The sequence below is a fragment of the Cololabis saira genome, chromosome 8 (genome assembly GCF_033807715.1).
Source record: "Cololabis saira isolate AMF1-May2022 chromosome 8, fColSai1.1, whole genome shotgun sequence".
In the NCBI taxonomy this organism is placed as follows: Eukaryota; Metazoa; Chordata; class Actinopteri; order Beloniformes; family Belonidae; genus Cololabis; species Cololabis saira.
The window spans coordinates 1,451,203-1,475,940 of record NC_084594.1 but is presented as its reverse complement, the minus strand read 5'-3'; the positions used below and the strand labels follow the sequence as shown (position 1 = coordinate 1,475,940).

The following is a 24,738-nucleotide window of genomic DNA, read 5'->3' as shown; positions in this document are numbered from 1 at the left end:
CGAAAAACAAAATAACCAGTCACTTTTTCATGTTTTGGTTTTTGATTGGCAATTGAAAATGGAAAGAACGAATGATACACGGATTCTCCTCTAAATTAATGTTTGTATTTTTCTCCCGGCCCTGATTCTCTCCCGTAGAATCACAACATTCGTCGTCTCAGGATAAGATTATCCGTGTTGATCCAGTTTCACCTTGAACCATCGCAGCTTCTGCTCCTCAGATCCGGCTCTAGCCGGGTTTCCTTCATGCTCCTCAGATCCGGCTCTAGCCGGGTTTCCTTCACGATTCTGCTCCTCAGATCCGGCTCTAGCCGGGTTTCCTTCATGATTCTCAGATCCGGCTCTAGCCGGGTTTCCTTCATGATTTTGCTCCTCAGATCCGGCTCTAGCCGGGTTTCCTTCATGATTCTCAGATCCGGCTCTAGCCGGGTTTCCCTCTGCTCCTCAGATCCGGCTCTAGCCGGGTTTCCTTCACGATTCTCAGATCCGGCTCTAGCCGGGTTTCCTTCATGTTCCTCAGATCCGGCTCTAGCCGGGTTTCCTTCACGATTCTGCTCCTCAGATCCGGCTCTAGCCGGGTTTCCTTCATGCTCCTCAGATCCGGCTCTAGCCGGGTTTCCTTCATGATTCTCAGATCCGGCTCTAGCCGGGTTTCCTTCATGTTCCTCAGATCCGGTTCTAGCCGGGTTTCCTTCATGATTCTGTTCCTCAGATCCGGCTCTAGCCGGGTTTCCTTCATGATCCTCAGATCCGGCTCTAGCCGGGTTTCCTTCATGATCCTCAGATCCGGCTCTAGCCGGGTTTCCTTCACGATTCTGCTCCTCAGATCCGGCTCTAGCCGGGTTTCCTTCATGATTCTCAGATCCGGCTCTAGCCGGGTTTCCTTCATGATTCTCAGACCCGGCTCTAGCCGGGTTTCCTTCATGATTCTGCTCCTCAGATCCGGCTCTAGCCGGGTTTCCTTCACGATTCTGCTCCTCAGATCCGGCTCTAGCCGGGTTTCCTTCACGATTCTGCTCCTCAGATCCGGCTCTAGCCGGGTTTCCTTCATGATCCTCAGATCCGGCTCTAGCCGGGTTCCCTTCATGATTCTCAGACCCGGCTCTAGCCGGGTTTCCTTCACGATTCTGCTCCTCAGATCCGGCTCTAGCCGGGTTTCCTTCAAGATTCTGTTCCTCAGATCCGGCTCTAGCCGGGTTTCCTTCATGATTCTGCTCCTCAGATCCGGCTCTAGCCGGGTTTCCTTCATGATTCTGCTCCTCAGACCCGGCTCTAGCCGGGTTTCCTTCACGATTCTGCTCCTCAGATCCGGCTCTAGCCGGGTTGGCTGGTTGGACCTGAAACGGCGGCGTCGCCGGACCAGAGACCCGTCCGTAAACATGATAGATTCTGCAGTGATTCACGACCACACGGTCTATAAAACCGTCCCGGGATAAATCTATAAAACCGTCCCGGGATAAATCTATAAAACCGTCCCGGGATAAATCTATAAAACCGTCCCGGGATAAATAAACCGTCCCGGGATAAATCCACTTCCACGTCACGTCTCAGGAACCGCTGGAACCACATCCAGCTGGAATCACACACTTCCTGTTAGTCGACATTCATTCATGGATTTTAGCTCAACCTTCTGGGCAAATGAGTGACAAAAACATTCAAACAAACTTCCTCTAAGATTAGAAGATGTTTACACGTTTCTCATTTTTCAGTACACACTATAATTAAATGTATCAGGGATATGAAGGGATTTGAAGGGAAGATTTTTTTTCATTATGCACTTTGAGAAAAAAGTCGAAATGTCTAGATTAATGTTGAAATACAATTTCAAGAAAAAAGTCGAAATTTCGCCTTTTTTCTCAACATTTCAACTTTATTCACAAAATTTTACCTCAACATTAATCTCGACATTTTTACTTTTTTCTCGACATTTCAATTTTATTCATGAAATTTTGACTTTTTTTCTCGAAATTGTACTTCATTACGTCATTTTTCTTACTGCTTTTGAAGTTTTATTCCCTTGAACTGTGTTTCAAATAAGCGGAACAAAGAGACCCGGAAGCTGACTGGGACACACCAACAATTAGGACACGCCCACAGTTAGTGGGACACACCTAAAATTAGCCATTTTAGCTTGGCGGACTTAACTTATGCTAACCTATGATGCTAATCAATATAATAACAGTAGGAGAAGACGAACAACAGAAGGAACCGGAAGAACGCCGACACAGAAGTGCGTGTGTCGCCACCTAGCGGCGCGGAGTCAAACCACCTCACTCAATAATCCATCGTCTTCTCCCGCAAGTTTACTGGGAATTCTGGGAAAGTTTAATCTACAGCTAGATTCAGAGCTCCGCCCCCCCTCTCTCCACGGGGGTTCCCCAGGGCTCGGTGCTGGGGTTCCTGCTAAACTGTAACTGAACTCCCGCTAAAGCGTAGCTAGCCTCGTGCTAAAGCGTAGCTAGCCTCGCGCTAAAGCGTAGCTAGCCTTGCGCTAAACTGTAGCTAACCTCCTGCTAAAGCGTAGCTAGCCTCGCGCTAAAGCGTAGCTAGCCTCGCGCTAAAGCGTAGCTAGCCTCGCGCAAAAGCGTAGCTAGCCTCGCGCTAAAGCTTAGCTAGCCTTGTGCTAAACTGTAGCTAACCTCCCACTAAAGCATAGCTAGCCTCGCGCTAAACTGTAGCTAACCTCCTGCTAAAGCGTAGCTAGCCTCACGCTAAACTGTAGCTAACGTCCTGCTAAAGCGTAGCTAGCATCGCACTAAAGCATAGCTAGCCTCGTGCTAAAGCGTAGCTAGCCTCGTGCTAAAGCGTAGCTAGCCTCGCGCTAAAGCATAGCTAGCCTCACGCTAAAGCATAGCTAGCCTCGCGCTAAACTGTAGCTAACCTCCTGCTAAAGCATAGCTAGCCTTGCGCTAAAGCGTAGCTAGCCTTGCGCTAAAGCGTAGCTAACCTCCTGCTAAAGCATAGCTAGCCTTGCGCTAAAGTGTAGCTAGCCTCGTGCTAAAGCGCAGCTAGCCTCACGCTAAACTGTAACTAACATCCCGCTAAACTGCTGCTAGTCTCCTGCTAAACTGTAGCTAACGTCTTGCTAAAGCGCAGCTAGCCATGCGCTAAAGCGTAGCTAGCCTTGCGCTAAAGCGTAGCTAGCCTCACGCTAAACTGTAGCTAACCTCCTGCTAAAGCGCAGCTAGCCTCGTGCTAAAGCGCAGTTAGCCTCACATGCTGGGGTTCCCCAGGGCTCCGTGCCGGGGCTCCTTCCGTTTGTCTCTACGTAACTTCGTGGAGCGGTTGTCAGCTCGTACGCAGATGACACCCAGGTTTTCCTGCCGTTCCAACAGACGAGCGGCTCCACTGGAAGTTAAAAATCACTTCTGGAAGACTGAAAGTTTCCTGCTCGTTGACTCAATTGTTTTGCTCCTTTTTGTAACGGTAGAATCGGACCAGGAACTCCCGACGACAGGAAGTGGTCGGTTCAAGTTTCAATTCTCCAGTAAAGTTCAGAGTTTGAGACTTGGACCCGTTTATTTTTGACAAAATCCACGCATGAACTTTCTCTTAGTTTTTTTTATCTTGGATTGACATCTACGGTAAGAACGTCAGCCGGGGGAAACACATATTTCAAGTCAGTTTTATTGAACAAAAATGTTTCAAAGATCATGTAGGAAATACGATATCATACAAGTGTCGACAAACGAGGACAACAGAGGCCTAGAAAAGGGCGTGAACGAGAGACCGGGCGGGGCCGAGACCAGTCCGTCCAAACGTCAGGTTGACCGGAAACAAGTCCCACGCCGCCGCTGACGCCGCGGCCGCTAACGCCGCGGCCGCTTACGCCACGGCCGCTAACGCCGCCGCCGTTTGGAGACGGAGAACATCTCGGCCCAGAAGCCGACATGAAAACAACCAATCAGCACCGAACCGTGACGCGTCTCCTCCAGAACTCCAGCAGAACTTTCAGCAAACTATTCTGAAAAAAAACAACAGCTGAGCTAACGGGCCTCGAGCTAGCGGAGACTTTTCTGTTCCTTCGTTCAACAAATCAAAAGCGTCGCCAGAGCTGCCGAGACGATGGACCGTTAACGAGCGTTTTTAACAAACCGAGGTTTACGCTACATTCTCCCCAACAAGAAGTTAACGCCCTTAAACGAGGACGTGACGGCGCCGGGGGGGCCGGCCCCGCGAAGACCGAGGTCCAGTCCCACGGGGACGGAACCGCGGCGGCGGTTTAGCAGCCAAACTGTAACTAACCTGCTAAACTGTAACTAACCTCCTGCTAAACTGCTGCTAGCCTCGTGCTAAACTGTAGCTAACCTCCTGCTTACTGCTGCTAGCCTCCCGCTAAAGCATAGCTAACCTTGTGCTAAAGCGCAGCTAGCCTTATGCTAAACTGTAACTAACATCCCGCTAAACTGCTGCTAGTCTTGTGCTAAACTGCAGCTAACGTTCTGCTAAACTGTAGCTAACCTCCAGATAAACTGCTGCTAGCCACCAGCTAAAGCGCAGCTAAACTCCCACTAAACTGCAGCTAACATCTCGCTAAAGCGCAGCTAGCCTTGCACTAAAGCGCAGCTAGCCTTGCACTAAAGCGCAGCTAGCCTTATGCTAAACTGTAACTAACATCTTGCTAAAGCGCAGCTAGCCATGCGCTACAGCGCATCTAGCCTCGTGCCAAAGCGCAGCTAAACTCCCACTAAACTGTAGCTAACATCTCGCTAAAGCGCAGCTAGCCTTGCACTAAAGCGTAGCTAGCCTCGTGCTAAAGCGCAGCTAACATCCTGCTAAACTGCTGCTAACCGGGTCGTTCCCGTGGGACTGCAGCTCTGATGGATTTTTCTTTTGAAATGTTGCGACTACGTCGTCCAGTTTCCGGGTCGACGCTACGACGAAGCCGCCGCCGCCGGATCTGAGGAGGTCGAGAAACTCAGAGAAACGTCGTCAGCTTCTGCAGACGTTAGAAATTCATCTTAACGGAGAAAAAATTAGAATAATTTCCCGACACGTGTCGATGTCGGACGAGTTTGGAAACTAAAAAGTCCTGGATCTCGTTTCTAAACGCCCGATACTCTCCCCGACCTGTTGGTCCCTGCGCTGCTCTCTCTCCAACCTCCATCCCTTCTGATGGAGGAAAATAAAAATAATAATAATAATAATTATAATAATAATATTAAGAGAAAAACCAAATGTCTCCGTTCTGCTGGAAACGGGACGCCTCATTTCTTCTTCTGTTGCTGGAAACGCGCTGCAGCCCGGTGTCGCCTCCGTATCCGACACGCTGCACGTTAGTTTGAGAGTTCATTAAATACTCAAAAACGCCGGGAACCCCCCGTGTCGGCGGGGGGAAGACCCGCGCCGCCGAGGAACCGGACGACTCAAAGCAAAACTACGTTTGGTTGAAGGACGACGGAGCGTCGGAGAAGGCGAACCAGCGTCGGCTGGTAGACTTTCCCAGCCCGCTAGGAAAAGCAGCTCCTAAACCTCCGGCTCCTCCCGGAGCCCGGGATTCCCCAGGGCTCGGTGCTGGGGCTCCGTCCGTTTGTCTCTACGTAACTTTGTGGTGCGTTCGTCTGCTCGTACGCAGACGACGCCCAGGTTTCCCAACAAGACGAGCGGCGGGTGGAGGAGCTCCAGCCGCCGGCCCGGCGTCTCCTCCCGGAGGAAAGACCAGCGCCGGGGAGGGCTAATGAATGTAAAACACTAACATCTGCTAAACAAACAGTCGGAGTTTTGTGGTTTTGTCTTTTCGTGGTTTCTCCGGAAGGAGGAAGGAGTCACTTCTTCTGGAACCGGAAGTCTCTCAGCACGTGGTTGAGCGGCTGGATCTGGATGACGGGGCACAGGTTGACCTGCAGGATCTTCTGCGCCTTCCTGCAGGCCTCGGCCACCGAGCGCGACTCGTCCACCTTGATCACCTTCTGCCGGACGCCCTTCTTGTCCTTCCAGCCGTTCCGGGGCCGGGCGGCCGGCGGCCGGACGTCCCAGTGGAAGCCGTTGCCGTTGCCGGCCCAGCAGCCGTTGCTGCCCAGCTCGGTGTGAGTCTGTGGGAACGCCCGGCCGTTGTTGTTGGCGTAGAAGGCCGGGGCGGAGTCCCCGATGAGGGCGCCGTCCAGCAGCCGCGCCGGGCAGGACAGGCTCTTCTGGCTGAACAAGGCCACGGCGCCGGCGGGCGCCGCCCCCCCGTTCTGGGAGGGCTGGGGGGGGATCCCTGAGAGAGCGGGCGGGAGCTGCTGCTGCGGGGGGAAGCCCGGGGGCGGGGCCTCCCCGGAGGACAGGTCTCTGATGGGGCTGATCTGCAGCCGGGCCGTGTGGAAGCCCGACAGGCCCTGGATGTTGGTCAGCCGCAAGCACGGCGCCGCGTCCGCCGCCAGCACCTCCGCCGTGCGGTAGAACGGCGTCCGGCTGCACACGACGGCGCGGACGTGGTGGTCGGGGAACAGCTCCGGGGGCCGGGGCCCCTGGATCCGGGGGCTGCTCCGGTCGTTCGTGCTCCAGGACGGGTGCACCTCACGCTTCTTCACCAGCGGCTTCTTCTTCCTCTTCTTGGCCGTGGGGCGGCCCACGCCGCGGTTGTTAGCCTTCAGGAAAAAACAGATTCTTTTAGTCGGCCCGAGTGAGAGAGGTACTGCCATACAGGACTGTCTCAGAAAATTTGAATATTGTGATAAAGTTCTTTATTTTCTGTAATGCAATTAAAAAAACAAAAATGTCATACATTCTGGATTCATTACAAATCAACTGAAATATTGCAAGCCTTTTATTATTTTAATATTGCTGATCATGGTTTACAGCTTAAGATTCCAAGAATATTAAAATTTTTTGAGATAGGATATTTTAGTTTTCTTAAACTGTAAACCATGATCAGTAATATTACAATAACTAGACAATTTCCTCGCAGAAATTTCTAGAGTGCCACGGCGGGCTGCTGCACATTTGTGTACATTATTGCATTTTGCAAGCAATAAAGGTGAAGGACTCAAAACTAAGTCCAATGACACCACACAGCATTCTCTATGTCAAACCATTCAAAAGTTATAGCAGAAAATAGAGACAACTAATCAGAAGAAGGGGCGGGGCTAATTTGCACCAATGAAGGTCAAGGACTCGATACCGAGTCCAATGGCACCACCCATGACTGTATGTCAAACCATTCAAAAGATATTGGACTATAACATATCGGCCAATCAGAAGATGGGGCGGGGCTAATATGTATATATAATATACAAATGTATATATTTATATATATATAATAAAAATAATATACATATATATCCCATGAACCGGTTCTCAGCAGGACTGGTGATCATCTAAGGTCAAAAGGTCAGGGGTCAGATTTCTCCATTTTCCAGGTTATATTATATGAAGTCTGTACTGACTCAGTCATGTGACCAGTTCTGGGTCAGTCTAATCAGTCAACAGCTGTGCTCTGGTTGCCCCGGCAACAAGAACCTCGACATGAGGAAGGTTCCGGGTTCGCTGTGAGAAAACCCCAGATTTTGCCTTGTGATGAGTTCTCAAATAATTCCGATTTTTGAGAAAACCTTAGCTCCTAGCAGAAAAACAAAGACATCGTGAGAGACACAGAACCCGGCAGATTCTGACAATCTTAATTTATTCAGATATTCCTTAAAATGTGTTAGTAACGGCAGTGCGAAAACAAAGTGAGATTTTTTTGAAGAAAACTTTTGATTACATTATAGTGAATGGGGACCGAGGCAGGAATTGGCGCCGCTTTAGCCTCCCCCGTTTAAATTTTGTGCATACCCCGCCTGTCAAAGTCACATTTTATGAATCCCAACATCTATGTCTACATTCTGACCAAAAATTATCTTTTTTAGCTTTCACGGTTCGGCCGTGAGCTCGAGTTACAAATAAAAATTAAGGTCATTTTTTTACTGTCCCTCCCACTCTAAAAAATGAGAGCTCCACTCTAAATTTGACAAAAAAGTGATTTCCAGTCCTCGCTTGAGGGCTCATATCTTGAAAAGTGTACATTTTAGGAAAAAACTGTTTGGGGTTTGGACAGAGAAGAGAAGTTTTCCTCCGTTTTGAAGTTTGAATGATATTTCTACGTGCAAGTATGAGAAAGATACGTGACTCAGAAAAAAGGTGAATTTTGTCTTTTTTTCTCAACATTTTCCCATCCGCTTTGAATGGGGCCATACAAATACATGGGAAAATGAGTTCCCCATTAGTTTGGAAATTTGGAAATGTTTTTGCACTTCGTGCAAAAACTATTTGTGCAATCGATCTGAAAATCCACAGGACTGTAGTTAAATTCAGAGCCTACAACTTTCTAAATCGGTTCAGAATTTTTCGAGTAACGGTGTAGGAGTGGTGAGGCCCCAAAGTTCTCCCAATGCATTCCGGATGGAGCCAAAAGCGCACGTTTTTGCACGTTGCGCAAAAACGTGCACGCCAATCGCTAATAAAAGTCATAGCACACGATTCCCGCTTAAGGCGCACGTTTCTACGTTTTTAATTTTCGCATTTTCTCAAAGCTGCGGGACTAGTTACGCGCCGAAGTTTGTCCGTAAAATGAATAATAGTAAGAAGAAGTATAAATCCACACAATAACAATAGTGCCTCTGGCTGCGCTAAGAGGCACTACTCCTCCATTGCTATTGCAGAGCTATGGAGGAGTAGTGCTACTTGGTCCAGCCGTGGCACTAATAAAAGGCTTTCAATATTTCAGTTGATTTGTAATGAATCCAGAATGTATGACATTTTTGTTTTTGTAATTGCATTACAGAAAATCACAATATTCTGATTTTCTGAAACAGTCCTGTCTGTGTACACAACATTCTTAATGTTTGAACTACTGCAATAGATATTCTTTTTTTTATTATTTTAAAATTGACCCCTCTGTATTTGCCACCTTGAGTCCGTGCTGGTGTGAAACGTGCATGAATAAAGTTCCTTGCCTTCAGCATGTCCTGCGTGAGCGGCTGGCTGGTGCAGGAGCGGTATCCGTACACGTCCTTGCTGCCCAGCACCACGGGCTGGTGGCCCTCCTCGCTCAGCTCCTGCAGGAAGGTCACCAGCTCCTCCGTGCTCTTCAGGTCGCGGGACATGGGGCTGAGGATCTTCAGGGCGTCCAGCAGGACGTTGTGTCCGGCCGACGAGATCCGGGACCAGGAGTGCACGGCCCGCCGCTCCTCGTTGGCGAACTCCAGCGGCCGGCGGACCGCCGGACCTTGAGGTGCGTCAGCCATGTTTCTAGACCTGCAGGCAGAAAAACAGAGGAAACATTCTGTAAAAACTCATCGAATGGGGGTCTCCATCCATCCATCCATCCATCCATCCATCCATCCTGGAGGGGAAAGAAGCGAGGCTAACAGAAAGCTAACAACAGCTAGGCTACGCTCAGATAAACGGAGACAATGTCTGAAGCGTGGAAACACTATAAACTTGAAAGCGAAGGCAGCCCAACAGCCAAATGCAATGTTTGCCAGGCGGACATTTCACGGAATTGTATCGAAAAAGTGATCGGATCGGGTAAAATCGGGATCTGCAGATTCTCAAACTCAAATGATCAGGAGCTAAAAAATCCTGATCGGGTCAACCCTAGTAACAAGTTCAAGACGTGGAACAACTCTCCGTATCTGGACTAAAATCTAGAGGACTAAAATATGAAACTGTTGAGAGTTGAAGCAGGAGTGAGTCTCTCCAGGGCCGGTACCTTCAGCAGAACTAGTCTGGTTCTCACAAACAGGTTCCTTAATGACGGAAATGGTGAAAGTATTTTAATGCCCTATAAAGCGTTAAACCCCAAACCCCATCTAGCATGTTCGTAGGGGCGTAGCAGTAACATCTGTTGTATATCTTTATCTTTTCTTCTTCCGGCTCTCACCGAAGGCGGACGCTTTTCTGCTCCTCTCCCTTATCAATCTGCCCTGCTGCTGCTTTTGTTTGTCTCGTCTTCAGAATCTCTCCTTTTCACTCCTCCCAAACTCTTTGATTAACTGATTAACTGGTCTCTCAGCACAATTGACCAAATTTTTGCAACGAGAAGTCAGGGGGTAAGGGAGCCCTCCTGCCCCGATGGGACATTTTTTGCTGGATATACAATGGATTCCTACAAATATTGGAAACCGTTGTGTTTGACGATCCTGTCTGTCGAGGACGTTGAAGATGCTTCATAATTGGATCTATGATAGCAGGATTTCTGCTGATCGGAGGAGGGGGATTCCTGGTCTACCGACAAACGCGTAAGTCGTCGACAGCTGTTCTGGCTCTTTCAGAGCTGCCGGACGTGGCTGAAGGATCAAGCAAGGTGATCAACACTCAGACTTTAACGCTGGGGGAGCAAAGCCGTAAGCTGGATGTGATTCTTGAACAGAATCTCAGGCTGGCGGCGTCTTTGAGCTCGTTGGCAAGATGGATAAGACCTTGGAGAAGTTGGAAGCTCGGCTTGGCGGGAATTGATCACAAATTCGTCTGATTGGAGTCGCCATTGGTGAACCAGAGACTGAAGGCCGATGGAAAATTACTGAGGCTGCCTGTTTCCTTTCAATATAATTGTTGATTCTATAATCTGACCTTGACAGAGCAGCTTGGCCGATCACTCTGGTCACAATCTCTCTGGTGGAATGTAAACAAGGTGACTCTGCCCCCACTAACCCTCCCCTCCCAGGAACATCTGTGGACCTGTTTCAGAACTGTACCGAGCCGTCTGATAACATCAAGGACATTTGCTGAGAGCAGCTCTGGGCGAAGTTCACGGACTTACCGCTTACACACACACACACTTGCTGATAACCACCTCCCTCATTCTCAATGCCTTCCTCGGCCCCCCCTCTTATCAGCCCCTTATCTTATCAGTAACATGTGTCGTATATGTTCGTATGTTCGTAGCAGTAACATCTGTCGTATATGTTCGTAGGGGCGTAGCAGTAACGTGTCGTAAATGTTCGTAGGGGCGTAGCAGTAACATGTGTCGTATATGTTCGTAGGGGCGTAGCAGTAACATGTGTCGTATATGTTCGTAGGGGCGTAGCAGTAACATGTGTCGTATATGTTCGTAGGGGCGTAGCAGTAACATCTGTCGTAAATGTTCGTAGGGGCGTAGCAGTAACATGTGTCGTAAATGTTCGTAGGGGCTTAGCAGTAACATGTGTCGTTTATGTTCGTATGTTCGTAGCAGTAACATCTGTCGTATATGTTCGTAGGGGCGTAGCAGTAACGTGTCGTAAATGTTCGTAGGGGCGTAGCAGTAACATGTGTCGTATATGTTCGTAGGGGCGTAGCAGTAACATGTGTCGTTTATGTTCGTAGGGGCGTAGCAGTAACATGTGTCGTATATGTTCGTAGGGGCGTAGCAGTAACATCTGTCGTATATGTTCGTAGGGGCGTAGCAGTAACATCTGTCGTATATGTTCGTAGGGGCGTAGCAGTAACATCTGTCGTAAATGTTCGTAGGGGCGTAGCAGTAACATCTGTCGTATATGTTCGTAGGGGCGTAGCAGTAACATCTGTCGTATATGTTCGTAGGGGCGTAGCAGTAACATGTGTCGTATATGTTCGTAGGGGCGTAGCAGTAACATGTGTCGTATATGTTCGTAGGGGCGTAGCAGTAACATGTGTCGTATATGTTCGTAGGGGCGTAGCAGTAACATGTGTCGTATATGTTCGTAGGGGCGTAGCAGTAACATCTGTCGTAAATGTTCGTAGGGGCGTAGCAGTAACATGTGTCGTAAATGTTCGTAGGGGCTTAGCAGTAACATGTGTCGTTTATGTTCGTATGTTCGTAGCAGTAACATCTGTCGTATATGTTCGTAGGGGCGTAGCAGTAACGTGTCGTAAATGTTCGTAGGGGCGTAGCAGTAACATCTGTCGTATATGTTCGTAGGGGCGTAGCAGTAACATGTGTCATATATGTTCGTAGGGGCGTAGCAGTAACGTGTCGTAAATGTTCGTAGGGGCGTAGCAGTAACATGTGTCGTTTATGTTCGTAGGGGCGTAGCAGTAACATGTGTCGTATATGTTCGTAGGGGCGTAGCAGTAACATCTGTCGTATATGTTTGTAGGGGCGTAGCAGTAACATCTGTCGTATATGTTCGTAGGGGCGTAGCAGTAACATCTGTCGTATATGTTCGTAGGGGCGTAGCAGTAACATCTGTCGTAAATGTTCGTAGCGGCACAGAGCTTTTTCGACAAAACCGAACCCTCCTCCACAGAGGCGTCGCCCCCGACGGGAACCTCCCACATTCCTGACCTCACCCCCCCCCATCACACCAATGAAAGCATTTCCCGCCACACACCCATCAGTTCCACCTCTAACAACAGTTTTTCGTAGAAAACCAACAAGTTTCACGTTCACAAAAGGACCCTCCTGAAACCCGACGCCCCCTAGTGTTTGGATCGGGAACTGCTCATCAGTACGTTGTGACGTAGACGAGAACTTGACACAAAGAGACACATAAACCAGGCTTCACTGTTGCCATGGTTACAGACGATAACATCCAGGATCAAGATAAAATGTATTTACTTTTAAGAAGTTTCTTTTGGGGAGGTTTCAGGCCGACTGTTAGCTCCCCAACATCAGGCTACTTCCATCTCCTCCACAACTCAAGACTCGGACCGACCTAGCCCACCTAACTTATCCTGAACCATCACCAAAGATCTTTCGTTTACGTCGCTAAACACAGTCGCTAACGGAGAACAGGAACTGGCCTGATCCCTGATCCGGTTCTCTGGAATCTGAGGACATGAAGTCGGTAGTTTGGTCGACATTCAACAGCGACTGGTGGGAACTACGGACGCAGCGATGACTCGACAACATTATCAACCGATGTCAGCGGAAAAAATGTAACAGAGTGAGTCGTCGCCTCGTTTCCCATCTGTGCCGAGTTGCACACGTGCAATAACAACACCGGCTGATGCGTCACCACGGCAACTGGCAGCAAACTTCATCATAAGACGTATTTTTGAATGAATTGTCCATCTTTTATTTTGAATTAATACATCAATCATGCAGATTTAAGAGCTGAGAGCCGTTTAATAACTGGTCGTTAGTTGAGGCCCGAGTTTAGACGGCGGTGGAAACCGGAGAAATGAGAACCGCCCACTTTACACTAGTGATGCACCGATTGTTCGGTAACCGAAATTGTTCGGCCGAAAATGGCAAAAAAACACTTTTGGTGTTCGGTGGAATAAGTGGGAAAAAAACTAACAATTAATAACGGCGTTGTAAAATAAGGAAATAGACTGGCCGCTCCGTCCCGTAACGGCTGCACCACAAACATAAATCGTTGGCCAACCAAAAAGTAACCCATAAGAATTTTCCAACATTCACCAGGAGGTGGAACCAAAACAACATCATGCTGGAAATTAAAACATTTTCATTTTTTTATGTTCAATAAATATTTTCTACCTTGTAATTTTGTAAAAGATTTTTTTCTTTGAAAAGCCTAAATCAAATTTATTTGATTTATGCAATGGTGAAAAAATTGGCAAAATAAATGAAAAACTGCTGAAGAACCATGTTCCGTATTCGGCCAAGTGTTTATTATTATTTTCGGTTTCTGTTTCCGCCACAAATTTTCATTTCGGTGCATCACTACTTCATACAATAACTGGTTCTTGTTTCAGCCCCCCGCGAAACTTTGTTTTAATTAGCCAGACTTGATCAAGGCCAGAATGTGTTCCCAGATGTTCTGATGAGGATGTTCCCAGATGTTCTGATGAGGACGTTCCCCCTGGTTTAATTGGCTGTGGCTCCGTGACCTCCACGCCCTCGTAAATCTGGATGTTTTAATAACACACCTGGAGATAACGCGCCGGCAGCCGCGCTGCAGCGGCAGCTGTGAACACAGCCGGTTATTAATACCCGAGGATGGAGGTCTGTCGTCGGCACGGAAACCAGATCCTCCGAGACCAGCATGCGGGAACCGAGCCAAGAACCAGGACTACACGTGATCCCAAAACCGTCCCAGAAGACACTTTTAGTTCAGTATCAACTCTGGACCTTCAATCAATGACAGCAAAACCCCCGCAGGAGGTCCTGGACTAGGACCTGGATCCAGACCTGCAGGTCCACTACAGACCACTAGAGTCCAGGGGCCTCATTTATAAAAGAGTGTGTATAATTCATACTAAAAGTGCACGTAAACTCAAAAGCCGAAAATGGCGGGCGCAAAAAAAAAATCCGGATTTATAAAACCGTGTGCACGCACACTTGCACGCAATGTTCTCTTTATAATCACAGTCCAGCTGGAAGGTTGTGCAGCTGAATCCGCCTCATATCCCGCCCTCTACACGCCCACTTTTTACCATAAATGGGCAATGCAAAGTAGTATTTGCATATGAATGAGCCTGCTGAGCATGCGCAGCGGCTCCTGCAGCCTGTTTGGCTTCAGGATGAATGAACGTGTGGAGCGACCGTGACACTGACATTCACGGAGACTGAGATCTAGATGTTGAGGATGAGGTGGGGGACAGGAAAACCACATTATTTGGTGGTCACAGTAAAAGTAGAAAAAGTACATAAATAGTATAAAATAAAGCGAGTGAGTGGCAGCACGTCGTTGCTGCGATAAACGCCGTGAGTCCCCCGGCGCAACAGGGACATGTCACCCCCACTTTTCAAAATCATGTATTTGCCCCCCCCACTTTTTACAGTTTAAAAACTAACGGTAGGCTCAGCCTGTAATTGCAAATCCTCAACACACCCTGTGCGAAGGCGATACGAAGACGCACGGCAGCCCCCGCTCCCCCTCCCCTGCAGGTCCTCTACAGACACGAAGAGACGAACGAATGAAGAGACGAACAAACGAAGAGACGAACGAACGAAGAGACGAACAAAGAGACGTACGAAAGAAGAGATGAACAAAACGAAGAGACTTTGGCAGCAGAACCTCCTATTTTAGATGTAATTTCAGTGGTGATGTCAAACATTTAGTCCGCTTGTTACCCACGCTGCTGCTGCTTAGTTTCACATCTAACTAGGGAGATGCAAACGACTTGTTGGGTGCAATAAGAGACCAACACATACTGTAGGAATAGAAATATTAGCTTCTAGTCTGATTTGGAGAAGATTTAAAAAATAGCTTTAAAGTGAAACAACGTTAATATTTACAGGAGGGAAGTCAGACATGTTTTTATCTTCATAAACAGCAGGGTTGATGTTCAATATCATCGTTCCTGGTCGTGTTCATGGACCTCCCCGGACATAATGGGACTTAACGGTCTGTTTGTCGTCACGTCGTCTCATATTGTGTCTCTGTCACCGGCGTCTCCTCCAGCCTGGACTGTCTGAGCAGCTTCAGCATTGGGGGGGGTTCTACCCATAATCCACCTGGGCATGCTGGAGGAAACAGCTCATCCTCCTCTCCCTCGGTGACGCCGGGATTACAGGCGAGGCCCGGATCCGCTGGATCCCTGAGGGATCAATATTTCCTGATTACACCGATCGGAGCTGAGACGGAACCAGATTCAGGCTCGTCGAGTCTGTCCAACCCGGAGCTGCGTGATTTACAGCTCAGCTCCGGTCGCCGCGGCAACTACACATAAAAACGGTCCAAATCATCCCCCCCCTGAAATAAAAACAGTCCAAATCATCCCCCCTGAAATAAAAACGGTCCAAATCATCTCCCCCTGAAATAAAAACGGTCCAAATCATCCCCCCCTGAAATAAAAACGGTCCAAATCATCCCTGAAATAAAAACGGTCCAAATCATCCCCCCCTGAAATAAAAACGGTCCAAATCATCCCCCCCTGAAATAAAAACGGTCCAAATCATCCCCCCCTGAAATAAAAACGGTCCAAATCATCCCCCCCCCTGAAATAAAAACGGTCCAAATCATCCCCCCCTGAAATAAAAACGGTCCAAATCATCCCCCCTGAAATAAAAACGGTCCAAATCATCCCCTCCTGAAATAAAAACGGTCCAAATCATCCCCCCCCCTGAAATAAAAACGGTCCAAATCATCCCCCCTGAAATAAAAACGGTCCAAATCATCCCCCTGAAATAAAAACGGTCCAAATCATCCCCCCTGAAATAAAAACGGTCCAAATCATCCCCCCTGTAAAACTGCCATCCCTCCTTTCCATCCCTTATGTCATTTCATCAATGAATGTGGTTTTACTGCTATTTCAATATTTAGAGTCATCACCAGAAAAATAACTTATTTGACAATTTTCACCTGTTTCAAGTAAATTTTCACTTGAAATAAGTAGGAACATCTGCCAGTGGGACAAGATTTATCTTCTCATTACAAGCAAAACAATCTTGTTCCACTGGCAGATTTTTCTACTCATTTCAAGTGAAAATCTACTTGAAACAGGTGAAAAATGTTGTTTTTTCCAGTGATGAGTCTTGTTTTAAAGGAGCCGTCTGTAAGAAATGTCCAAAACTGGTACTGCAGTCACTTTCAAAATATTGTTGAGCGGCGTGTACCCTCCCCCTCCTCCCCCCGACCAGAGGTTGCCAGGTAGGCTGCAGAATGCAGCAGGAACGTAGGCTGCCATGGCTGCCATAATTAGAGCCGAGCTGGCAACCCGGATGCCGAAACAATACTGACTTGGTGATTGGGAGATAGGTGGAGGGTGGAGCTTCAGAAACAATACTGACTTGGTGATTGGGAGATAGGTGGAGGGTGGAGCTTCAGAAACAATACTGACTTGGTGATTGGGAGATAGGTGGAGGGTGGAGCTTCAGAAACAATACTGACTTGGTGATTGGGAGATAGGTGGAGGGTGGAGCTTCAGAAACAATACTGACTTGGTGATTGGGAGATAGGTGGAGGGTGGAGCTTCAGAAACAATACTGACTTGGTGATTGGGAGATAGGTGGAGGGTGGAGCTTCAGAAACAATACTGACTTGGTGATTGGGAGATAGGTGGAGGGTGGAGCTTCAGAAACAATACTGACTTGGTGATTGGGAGATAGGTGGAGGGTGGAGCTTCAGAAACAATACTGACTTGGTGATTGGGAGATAGGTGGAGGGTGGAGCTTCAACATAAACATCAGTTGAGGGCTGCAACTCCTCTTTTTAAACTGGAATATCCTGGCTTGAGTGCTGTTGTCAGTGACATAAGTATTTGAAATGAACATGATTTTTAAATGTCTGTTGACATATCGGGGTCATTTTATGATTCGTTTTATTATTGCTCTTACATACAGCTCCTTTAAGTGTAATGAGATTTTTTTACTAAAATGAGACATTTTAACTAAAAATAAGACAAATATTCTTGTTAAGATTTTGAGTTTTTGCAGTGATCCATTTTACTTATCCTGTGAAGGACAGAGTCATATATATAAGTATATTTTACTTTCATAATATTCACTCAGTGAATGTACATAATCACTCGCTTGCACGTTGTTGCAAAGTCTTTTCAGATCTCGCCAGAATAAAGGCTGATTTATGGTTCTGCGTTACACCAACGCGTAACCTACGCCGTAGGCTCTGCGTTGGTGTAACGCAGAACCATAAATCAGCTCCCGACCCGGCGGCTCTTCTCATCCCGAAAACATCGGAGTAAATTTCTTACCAGGCGTTATTTGGATAAACTGAGCCCAGGTTGGGGATCTTAACGGTTACTCTTACACCTGAAAAAATTTTAAAACTTAATAAAGTGGCATATTAACAGCGCTACAGCTGAAATTAAAACAGCTTTTAGCTCTGGGCTTCCTGATATGGTGTGACGTATAGGCCTGTGTTGAAAAAAACGATTTTCCGATTCTAAATCGATTTTCATATTAATTCCTAAAAATCGATTGTCTAAAGATCGATTTTTTTAATTTATTTTTTTTCTCTCATCATTTTCGCCCTGTGAACTTTAATCCCAGTAGTCGGACACAGTGTGTCATGACACTTCTGAAAAATGCAGGTGCTTCATGGCAACATGTGTGCGTGGTGACAGAATAAATTAGATAAGCTAAAATGATTTGTTTACTGCATGAACTGTTGCAATTTCTTTCTTGTTTGCACTTTAAATGGATATTAAAGGCCTGTTTGAGTTATTTATTTCTGTTATTTCACAGTAATTATTGTGAAATTATTATTTCACTAGTTATTTTACAGTCATATAATTCAGGCAACAGCTCAAAAAACATTTTAAATAACACTAAGCCAATATCGAATCAGATCGAATCGAATCATGATAATCGATTCTGAATATTAAGAATCGGAATCGAATCGATTCTTGACATTTGAATATCCAGCCCTAGTGACGTATGTGCAAACGTAACTACGCAGTCGCTAACGTACCCGAACGTAAACCACGCAGTGACGTAGCAAGTGGTGTCCCAATCCCTACGGAACATTACAAGGGCCCTAAAGTTTGTGGCTTAATTTTTGGGGCTAGTGGTAGCAAGTAGGGGGGTAGGGGGTGGGATTGGCCCTTATTGTATTTCCCCCCCCCCCTGCAGGAAACTAAACACCAGCACGGACCGTCAGGGTAAAATATGAGTTTTTCAGGTCAACGGGGTCAAAGGTGACGCGGGGGGACAGACGGACCAACGGCAGGAGTTTATGATTCATGGTCCTGAAATGCGGGGGGGGCATTGCTACAATCACCTAAAGACTCCGTTGGAGACGGAAACCCAACATCAGTGGTCTGGTGGAGACCAAGACCAGCAGCAGAAAACCAACTTTTAACATTTTAAAATCAGCAGTGAATGTTGACTAGTGAAAAACAGCGTTTGCATCTTAATCAAGACGTCGATGTTCCACCTGCTCGTGTTTACAGATCCGACTCCAACACCACGGATACGTCGTGTTTGTCAGGGCGTCCATAAATACCGTCAGCACAAACACCAACTCAGCAACTTTTACAACAGCAGACCAGCAGTACTAAGGCCACGTTTCCACGTAGCCGGGTATTTACAAAAACTATACATTTATAAAAATCCCATCATTTCCAGGAACCTGCATAAATATCTGTTAAGGTGCTATGAGCAGCCAAACCTACAGGGGGCAGTGTAACGAGAAGATAAAGTCATGCTAGCCAATCAGAATCCTGGAAAAAAACATCAACAAATGACACGAGCAACTTCCAGTTACTTCCAAGATTTCTCGACTTTTTTCTCAAAATTTTGACATTTTTCTCGACTTTTTTCTCAAAATTTTGACTTTTTTCTCAAAATTTTGACATTTTTCTCGACTTTTTTCTCAAATTTTTTACTTTTTTCTCAAAATTTTGACATTTTTCTCGACTTTCTTCTCAAAATTTTTACTTTTTTTCTCAATTTTTTTCTCAAAATTTCGACTCTTTTCTCAAAATTTCAACTCTTTTCTCAAAATTAGAAGAAAATTAGACACTAGTGCCCCTTTTCCACCAAACTGGTTCCAGGGCTGGTCCTGGAGACGTAACTGACGTTAGCAGAGACGTAACTGACGTAACTGACGTAACTGACGTTAGCAGAGACGTAACTGACGTAACTGACGTAACTGACGTTAGCAGAGACGTAACTGACGTTAGCAGAGACGTAACTGACGTTAGCAGAGACGTAACTGACGTTAGCAGAGACGTAACTGACGTTTGCAGAGACATAACTGACGTTAGAGACGTAACTGACGTTAGCAGAGACGTAACTGACGTTAGAGACGTAACTGACGTTAGCAGAGACGTAACTGACGTTAGCAGAGACGTAACTGACGTTAGCAGAGACGTAACTGACGTTAGCAGAGACGTAACTGACGTTAGCAGAGACGTAACTGACGTTTGCAGAGACGTAACTGACGTTTGCAGAGACGTAACTGACGTTAGCAGAGACGTAACTGACGTTAGCAGAGACGTAACTGACGTTAGCAGAGACGTAACTGACGTTAGCAGAGACGTAACTGACGTTTGCAGAGACGTAACTGACGTTTGCAGAGACGTAACTGAGGTGGTTGAACGAGTTGTGAACCAGAACCAGCCCTGGAACCGGTTTGGGGTACAGTTGGGGTAAGGAAATTCTTCTACATTTAGCTACAAGGACATCTGATGAAGAAATCAGAAGAAAAAGCGCTGGATGGATCAGCGAATCGTTCAGGTCGTGTTGGCGTTTTAAAGCCATGAAAAGGTCCGGCGGGGGTTTCCTTTAATCTCAATCGCTACGACCGCGGTGCATTAAAACAAAAACAAAAAAAAACGCAAGTAGCGTCCGTTTTCTTCTTCTCTTTATTTTTTTGTTGCATTCTTCTTTTCGTCTTGTTTTATGCCGTATAAATGAATGAAATAACGAATGCAGAAGCACTGCTAACACAATCAGAGGGCTTGCTTGCCAAATGGCATCCAGGCAAATACTCCCCCAACCCTATCCCTAACCCCCCCACACCGTCCTTGTAATGGCGGCGTGAAATCCGATCCCTCTTTTTACACCTCCCGGGGAAGAGAGGAAGGTGTAAAAAGGAGAGACAGCCTTTGTATGAAGGGATAACCCCCCTCGTCTCCCCCACCCGGGAACCGGGGGAGAACCGGGGGAGAACCGAGGGAGAAGTGTGAGCAGCAACATGTCCATAGGCAACTTCACAGGGACGGGGAAGGAAACAGCAACGCATTATTGTTCTCATTCACTTGATAATAATTTAACAATCAGTACGTTTCCGTGCAGCAAAGAGATGGGATTCATGATGGTATCAGATAAACATCCAGAACCCGATCACTGGTCTGAGTTTACCTGCTGATCAGAGAATGGGATAAATGTCCAGAGTAGTGCTGGGCGGTATACCGGTTCATACCGAATACCGGTGTTTATTTTTCTTATGATATGAATGTTTCATATACTGTAATACCGGTGAGTTTGTACAGTAGCGTACACAACGTTGGGAACGCCGCGTGGCGCTACGTTCTGCCGCGCCCAGTAGTGATGCACCGATTGTTCGGTAACCGAAATTGTTCGGCCGAAAATGGCAAAAAAAACACTTTGGGTGTTCGGTGGAATAAGTGGGAAAAAACCGAACAATTAATAACGGCGTTGTAAAATAAGGAAATAGACTGGCCACTCCGTAACTGTTGCACCACAAACATAAATCGTTGGCCAACCAAAAAGTAACCACATAAGAATTTTACCAACATTCACCAGCAGGTGGAACCAAAACAACATAATGCTGGAAATTAAAACATGTTCAGTTTTTTATGTTCAATAAATATTTTCTAACTTGTAATTTTGTAAAAGATTTTTTTCTTTGAAAAGCCTAAATCAAATTTATTTGATTTATGCATCCTCCTCATGACAGTAAAATAGTCCATTCTAAGCCAATTTACTGCAGCAATTACTTTCCAAATAATTAGAAAATGTGGTTAACACCCAGTTGTGCATGAAAAAAAAAAATACCGTGATATACCGTGAAACCGATATAATTTTGAAAAATACCGTGATATATATTTTTGGTCATACTGCCCAGCACTACCGGAAGTTACATCTACCAGAAGTTCCGTCCACCCTGGCACCACCATGGACCTCTAACGTCTGACCGTCTTCCCGTCCTTCATCAATTCTGCAGAGCTTAAATGCATCTGGGGGATTTCTGGGGGATTTCCAGCTACTTGCCAATACTTATAAACGGAACAAACCACGGGACACAAGTACAAATACGAGCAAGTACTGAGAGATGCCGCGTTGCCGTGGTGACGACCAGTGACGTGAGGTTCATGGTTGGTTCATGGTTGCTGAAGCACTGACTCCTTTAGTGTCAGATTTACAATTATAGAAACCAAAAAGGGAAAAGCTTATTCAGTTGGCTACTGGTTATTTCATATCTCATCAGCATTCTTCACAAAAAAACACGTGATACATATTACAGATACGTAAAGGTAAGAAAAAACGTGCATTTGCTCTACACCCTCCATGTATAGGCCGTCACAATTCTATAACTCATACAACATAAATGAGAGTATAGACTGGTGTACAAAACCAGATTTAAATTGGGACCTTTAGTGAAATATTCAGTTGTTTTTAAAACGTTTAATTCTGATACTTTAATCAATTTAATACAGATTGCTCAACAAAAAGCGTGAAAAGAAAAACAAAGAATATTTTATTTGAGGTCAAAATGTAGTTTTTACATATTCTATTTTATTTTTCTTAGTCTAATCTCTTTTTTATAAGATTGAAATTAAAAGTGTTTGTACCCGTTGGCTCACGTACGCCCCCTACAGGGCGGCAGAGTATCGTCTGCCTTTTTCACTGCGGTTTTATTTCCCATCAGCAAAACTAAACATGTCACTAACAAACATTAAACTTTAATGGTTAAAGACATTAGCCAGACTGTGGAAAATCAGGTCAAATAAACGAATCTGCAAACATTATATTGGGACATGCAGAGATACGGAGACCAGCACCAATCGCACGTATCAGCCCAGTTATTGATGATTGATCGATCAGAGCTCGGCTCGGATCGTTGCTGCCTCACGTTTCAGCCCCGTATTTGAACAGGAAATAGGCAAATTCAGCGATTTTGACTATAAAATTTTTTCGAAATTACATACATAAAGATCAGTGGACAAATATTGATATACATTTGATGTTATAATAATTTTTTTACTTGTCATGATGACTCCCTGACCGCACGTTGCCATGGCGACGACGCTACGAGGACGGACGGAGATCTGTTCCTCCCACCTCCGTCTGGTTTCACCCCGACCCCGGGAGACGGAACAGAGAACCGTATCAGTTTCTCTGAGAACCGTATCAGTTTCTCAGAGAACCGTATCAGCTTCTCAAGGTTCCTCACGCTGTTGTCGACAGATAACGAGTCTCCAACGTCTCTGGTCAAGGACGGTCTTATCCCGTCACCGCTGAATTAAAGAAACTACGTCTTTCCCGTGGGAGACTCGGCTGGAGGCCTGTCTGGAAAAAAATCAATTTCTGATTCTAAATTGATTCTCATATTAATTCCTAAAAATCAATTCTTATGTCTAAAGATCGATTTATATATTTTTTTTCCATCATTACATTACAACTTTTGGTATTCTTTTGTTTTTGCCCAATAAAGGAATGTTTTGTTGGACATGAGAATAACTGGTGCCATGTTTTTGCCTTTAAATATGTTTAAAGGTATGAAAAAAAAACATTTTTTAGTTATAATTGCATAAATTGTCTGTATTTCATTACGTTATATACTGTCTTGGGGTTACATTTGCATAAAATGCTAAAAACCAAAAATTTAAAACCGAAATGGACAGAAAATGGAAAAAATTTAAACGGAATGTGTGAAAAAATAAAAGCGATTTCACAAACACAAACACTAAGCCAACTCAGAGAAGGAGGAAACAACCAGATTCTGCAGTGTCTGTACGGATGATCGTCCAGTGTGATGTGGATCTACGAGCCAATAAGATTCTGCTCCCCAAAGTTACGGAACCAAAATGCAAACCACGCCCACAACTATAAAACCGTGTAACTGCATGAGAGTCCCACTATCGTAGCGACTATCGTAGCACTGCGTGACATTGGACGCTCTCTGTCTCTCTGTTCAACCGTCTTTCAACCGCCTTTCAAGCGGCTTTCAAGCGGCTTTCAACCGCCTTTCAAGCGGCTTTCAAGCGGCTTTCAACCGGCTTTCAACCGGCTTTCAACCGGCTTTCAACCGCCTTTCAAGCGGCTTTCAAGCGGCTTTCAACCGCCTGTCAAGCGGTTTTCAAGCGGCTTTCAAGCGGATTTCAACCGCCTTTCAAGCGGATTTCAAGCGGATTTCAACCGGCTTTCAACCGGCTTTCAACGTGAGCGACAGGAAGAAAATAGAATCAAGAATCAGGGCGTCCGACACATGTATGACAAACGCAGTGACGCAGCTCAAAACGCTGCGTCGCTGCGTCCAGTTAGGACAGTCCAATAGAAAATAAAGACATGGAATTGATTTTGTCGCTGATGCTCACTCACATCGCATAAAACCTGATTTATGGTTCTGCGTGAAATCAACATTAAATCGGTGTAACGCGGAACCATAAATCAGGCTTAACTCCACCGGCCGGAGCTTCCTCCATTTTTTCATAGCGGTGTATCGCGTCATTCAGGCAGCCAATCAGCACAGAGCCTACAGGTACTTGTAATCGTTACTTTCCGTTATTCTGTAACCATGGTAACCGTTGCTGTGTTGTGGCTGCAGCAGCTCCACATAACAGACGTGGGGAAAAGATCGCTAACGGTTTAACTTTTCACTGCTTTCCTGCTCGGAGGCAGAACCACGGAGACCGAGTATCTGAGATAACTAAGTATCTGAGATAACAAAGTATCTGACATAACAAAGAGTCGTCGTCTCGCTTGGATCGTGGCTGTAACGACCAAACATAACCTTCCACAGTATCCTGATTACAATGAGAGTCTGCTCCCTGCATTTTCATTCTGGTAAGTTAAAGATAGTGTACGATTATCTTTTTATACATTGTCTCTCCTTCAACCGCGGCACCACACACACACATAGAAGCGCGCACACAAACACACGTATAGACAGTCACAAGGCTAACACTATACATTACATAGACGTAGTGCTGGGCGGTATACCGGTTCATACCGAATACCGGTGTTTATTTTTCTTATATTAATTTTTCATATACCGTAATACCGGTGAGTATGTACATTAGCGCACACAACGTTGGGAACGTCGCACTGGACAGTGTTTCCCCTACCACTGTATGGGCCTGGCGGGGCCGCCAGACCAACAGGACCCCCCGCCAGACCTAAAAAAAAAAAAAAATCAATGAACATTTACGTTTAGGAGCGCCTCTGCAGCTGTTCTGCAACGGGAGTCAACCTGCTTCGTTGCCTGGAAAAGCCTGAATTATGGTTCGGCGTTAAATCGACGTAGAGCCTACGCC

General features: G+C 46.1%; 1 protein-coding gene across 1 annotated transcript in view; it reads right to left on the bottom strand.

Annotated features, from left to right (window-relative positions):
* Nucleotides 1–3,611: 3,611 nt before the first annotated feature.
* Nucleotides 3,612–24,738, bottom strand: part of ccdc71 (coiled-coil domain containing 71) — a 37,283-nt gene continuing 16,156 nt past the window's right edge. The window contains exons 2-3 of the mRNA XM_061726567.1: nt 8,916–9,216; nt 3,612–6,569 (exon numbers count right to left, since the gene is read on the bottom strand). Of these exons, the coding sequence (XP_061582551.1) occupies nt 5,766–6,569; nt 8,916–9,206 (1,095 nt within the window). The 5' untranslated portion in view covers nt 9,207–9,216 and the 3' untranslated portion in view covers nt 3,612–5,765. The remainder of the gene's footprint in view (nt 6,570–8,915; nt 9,217–24,738) is intronic.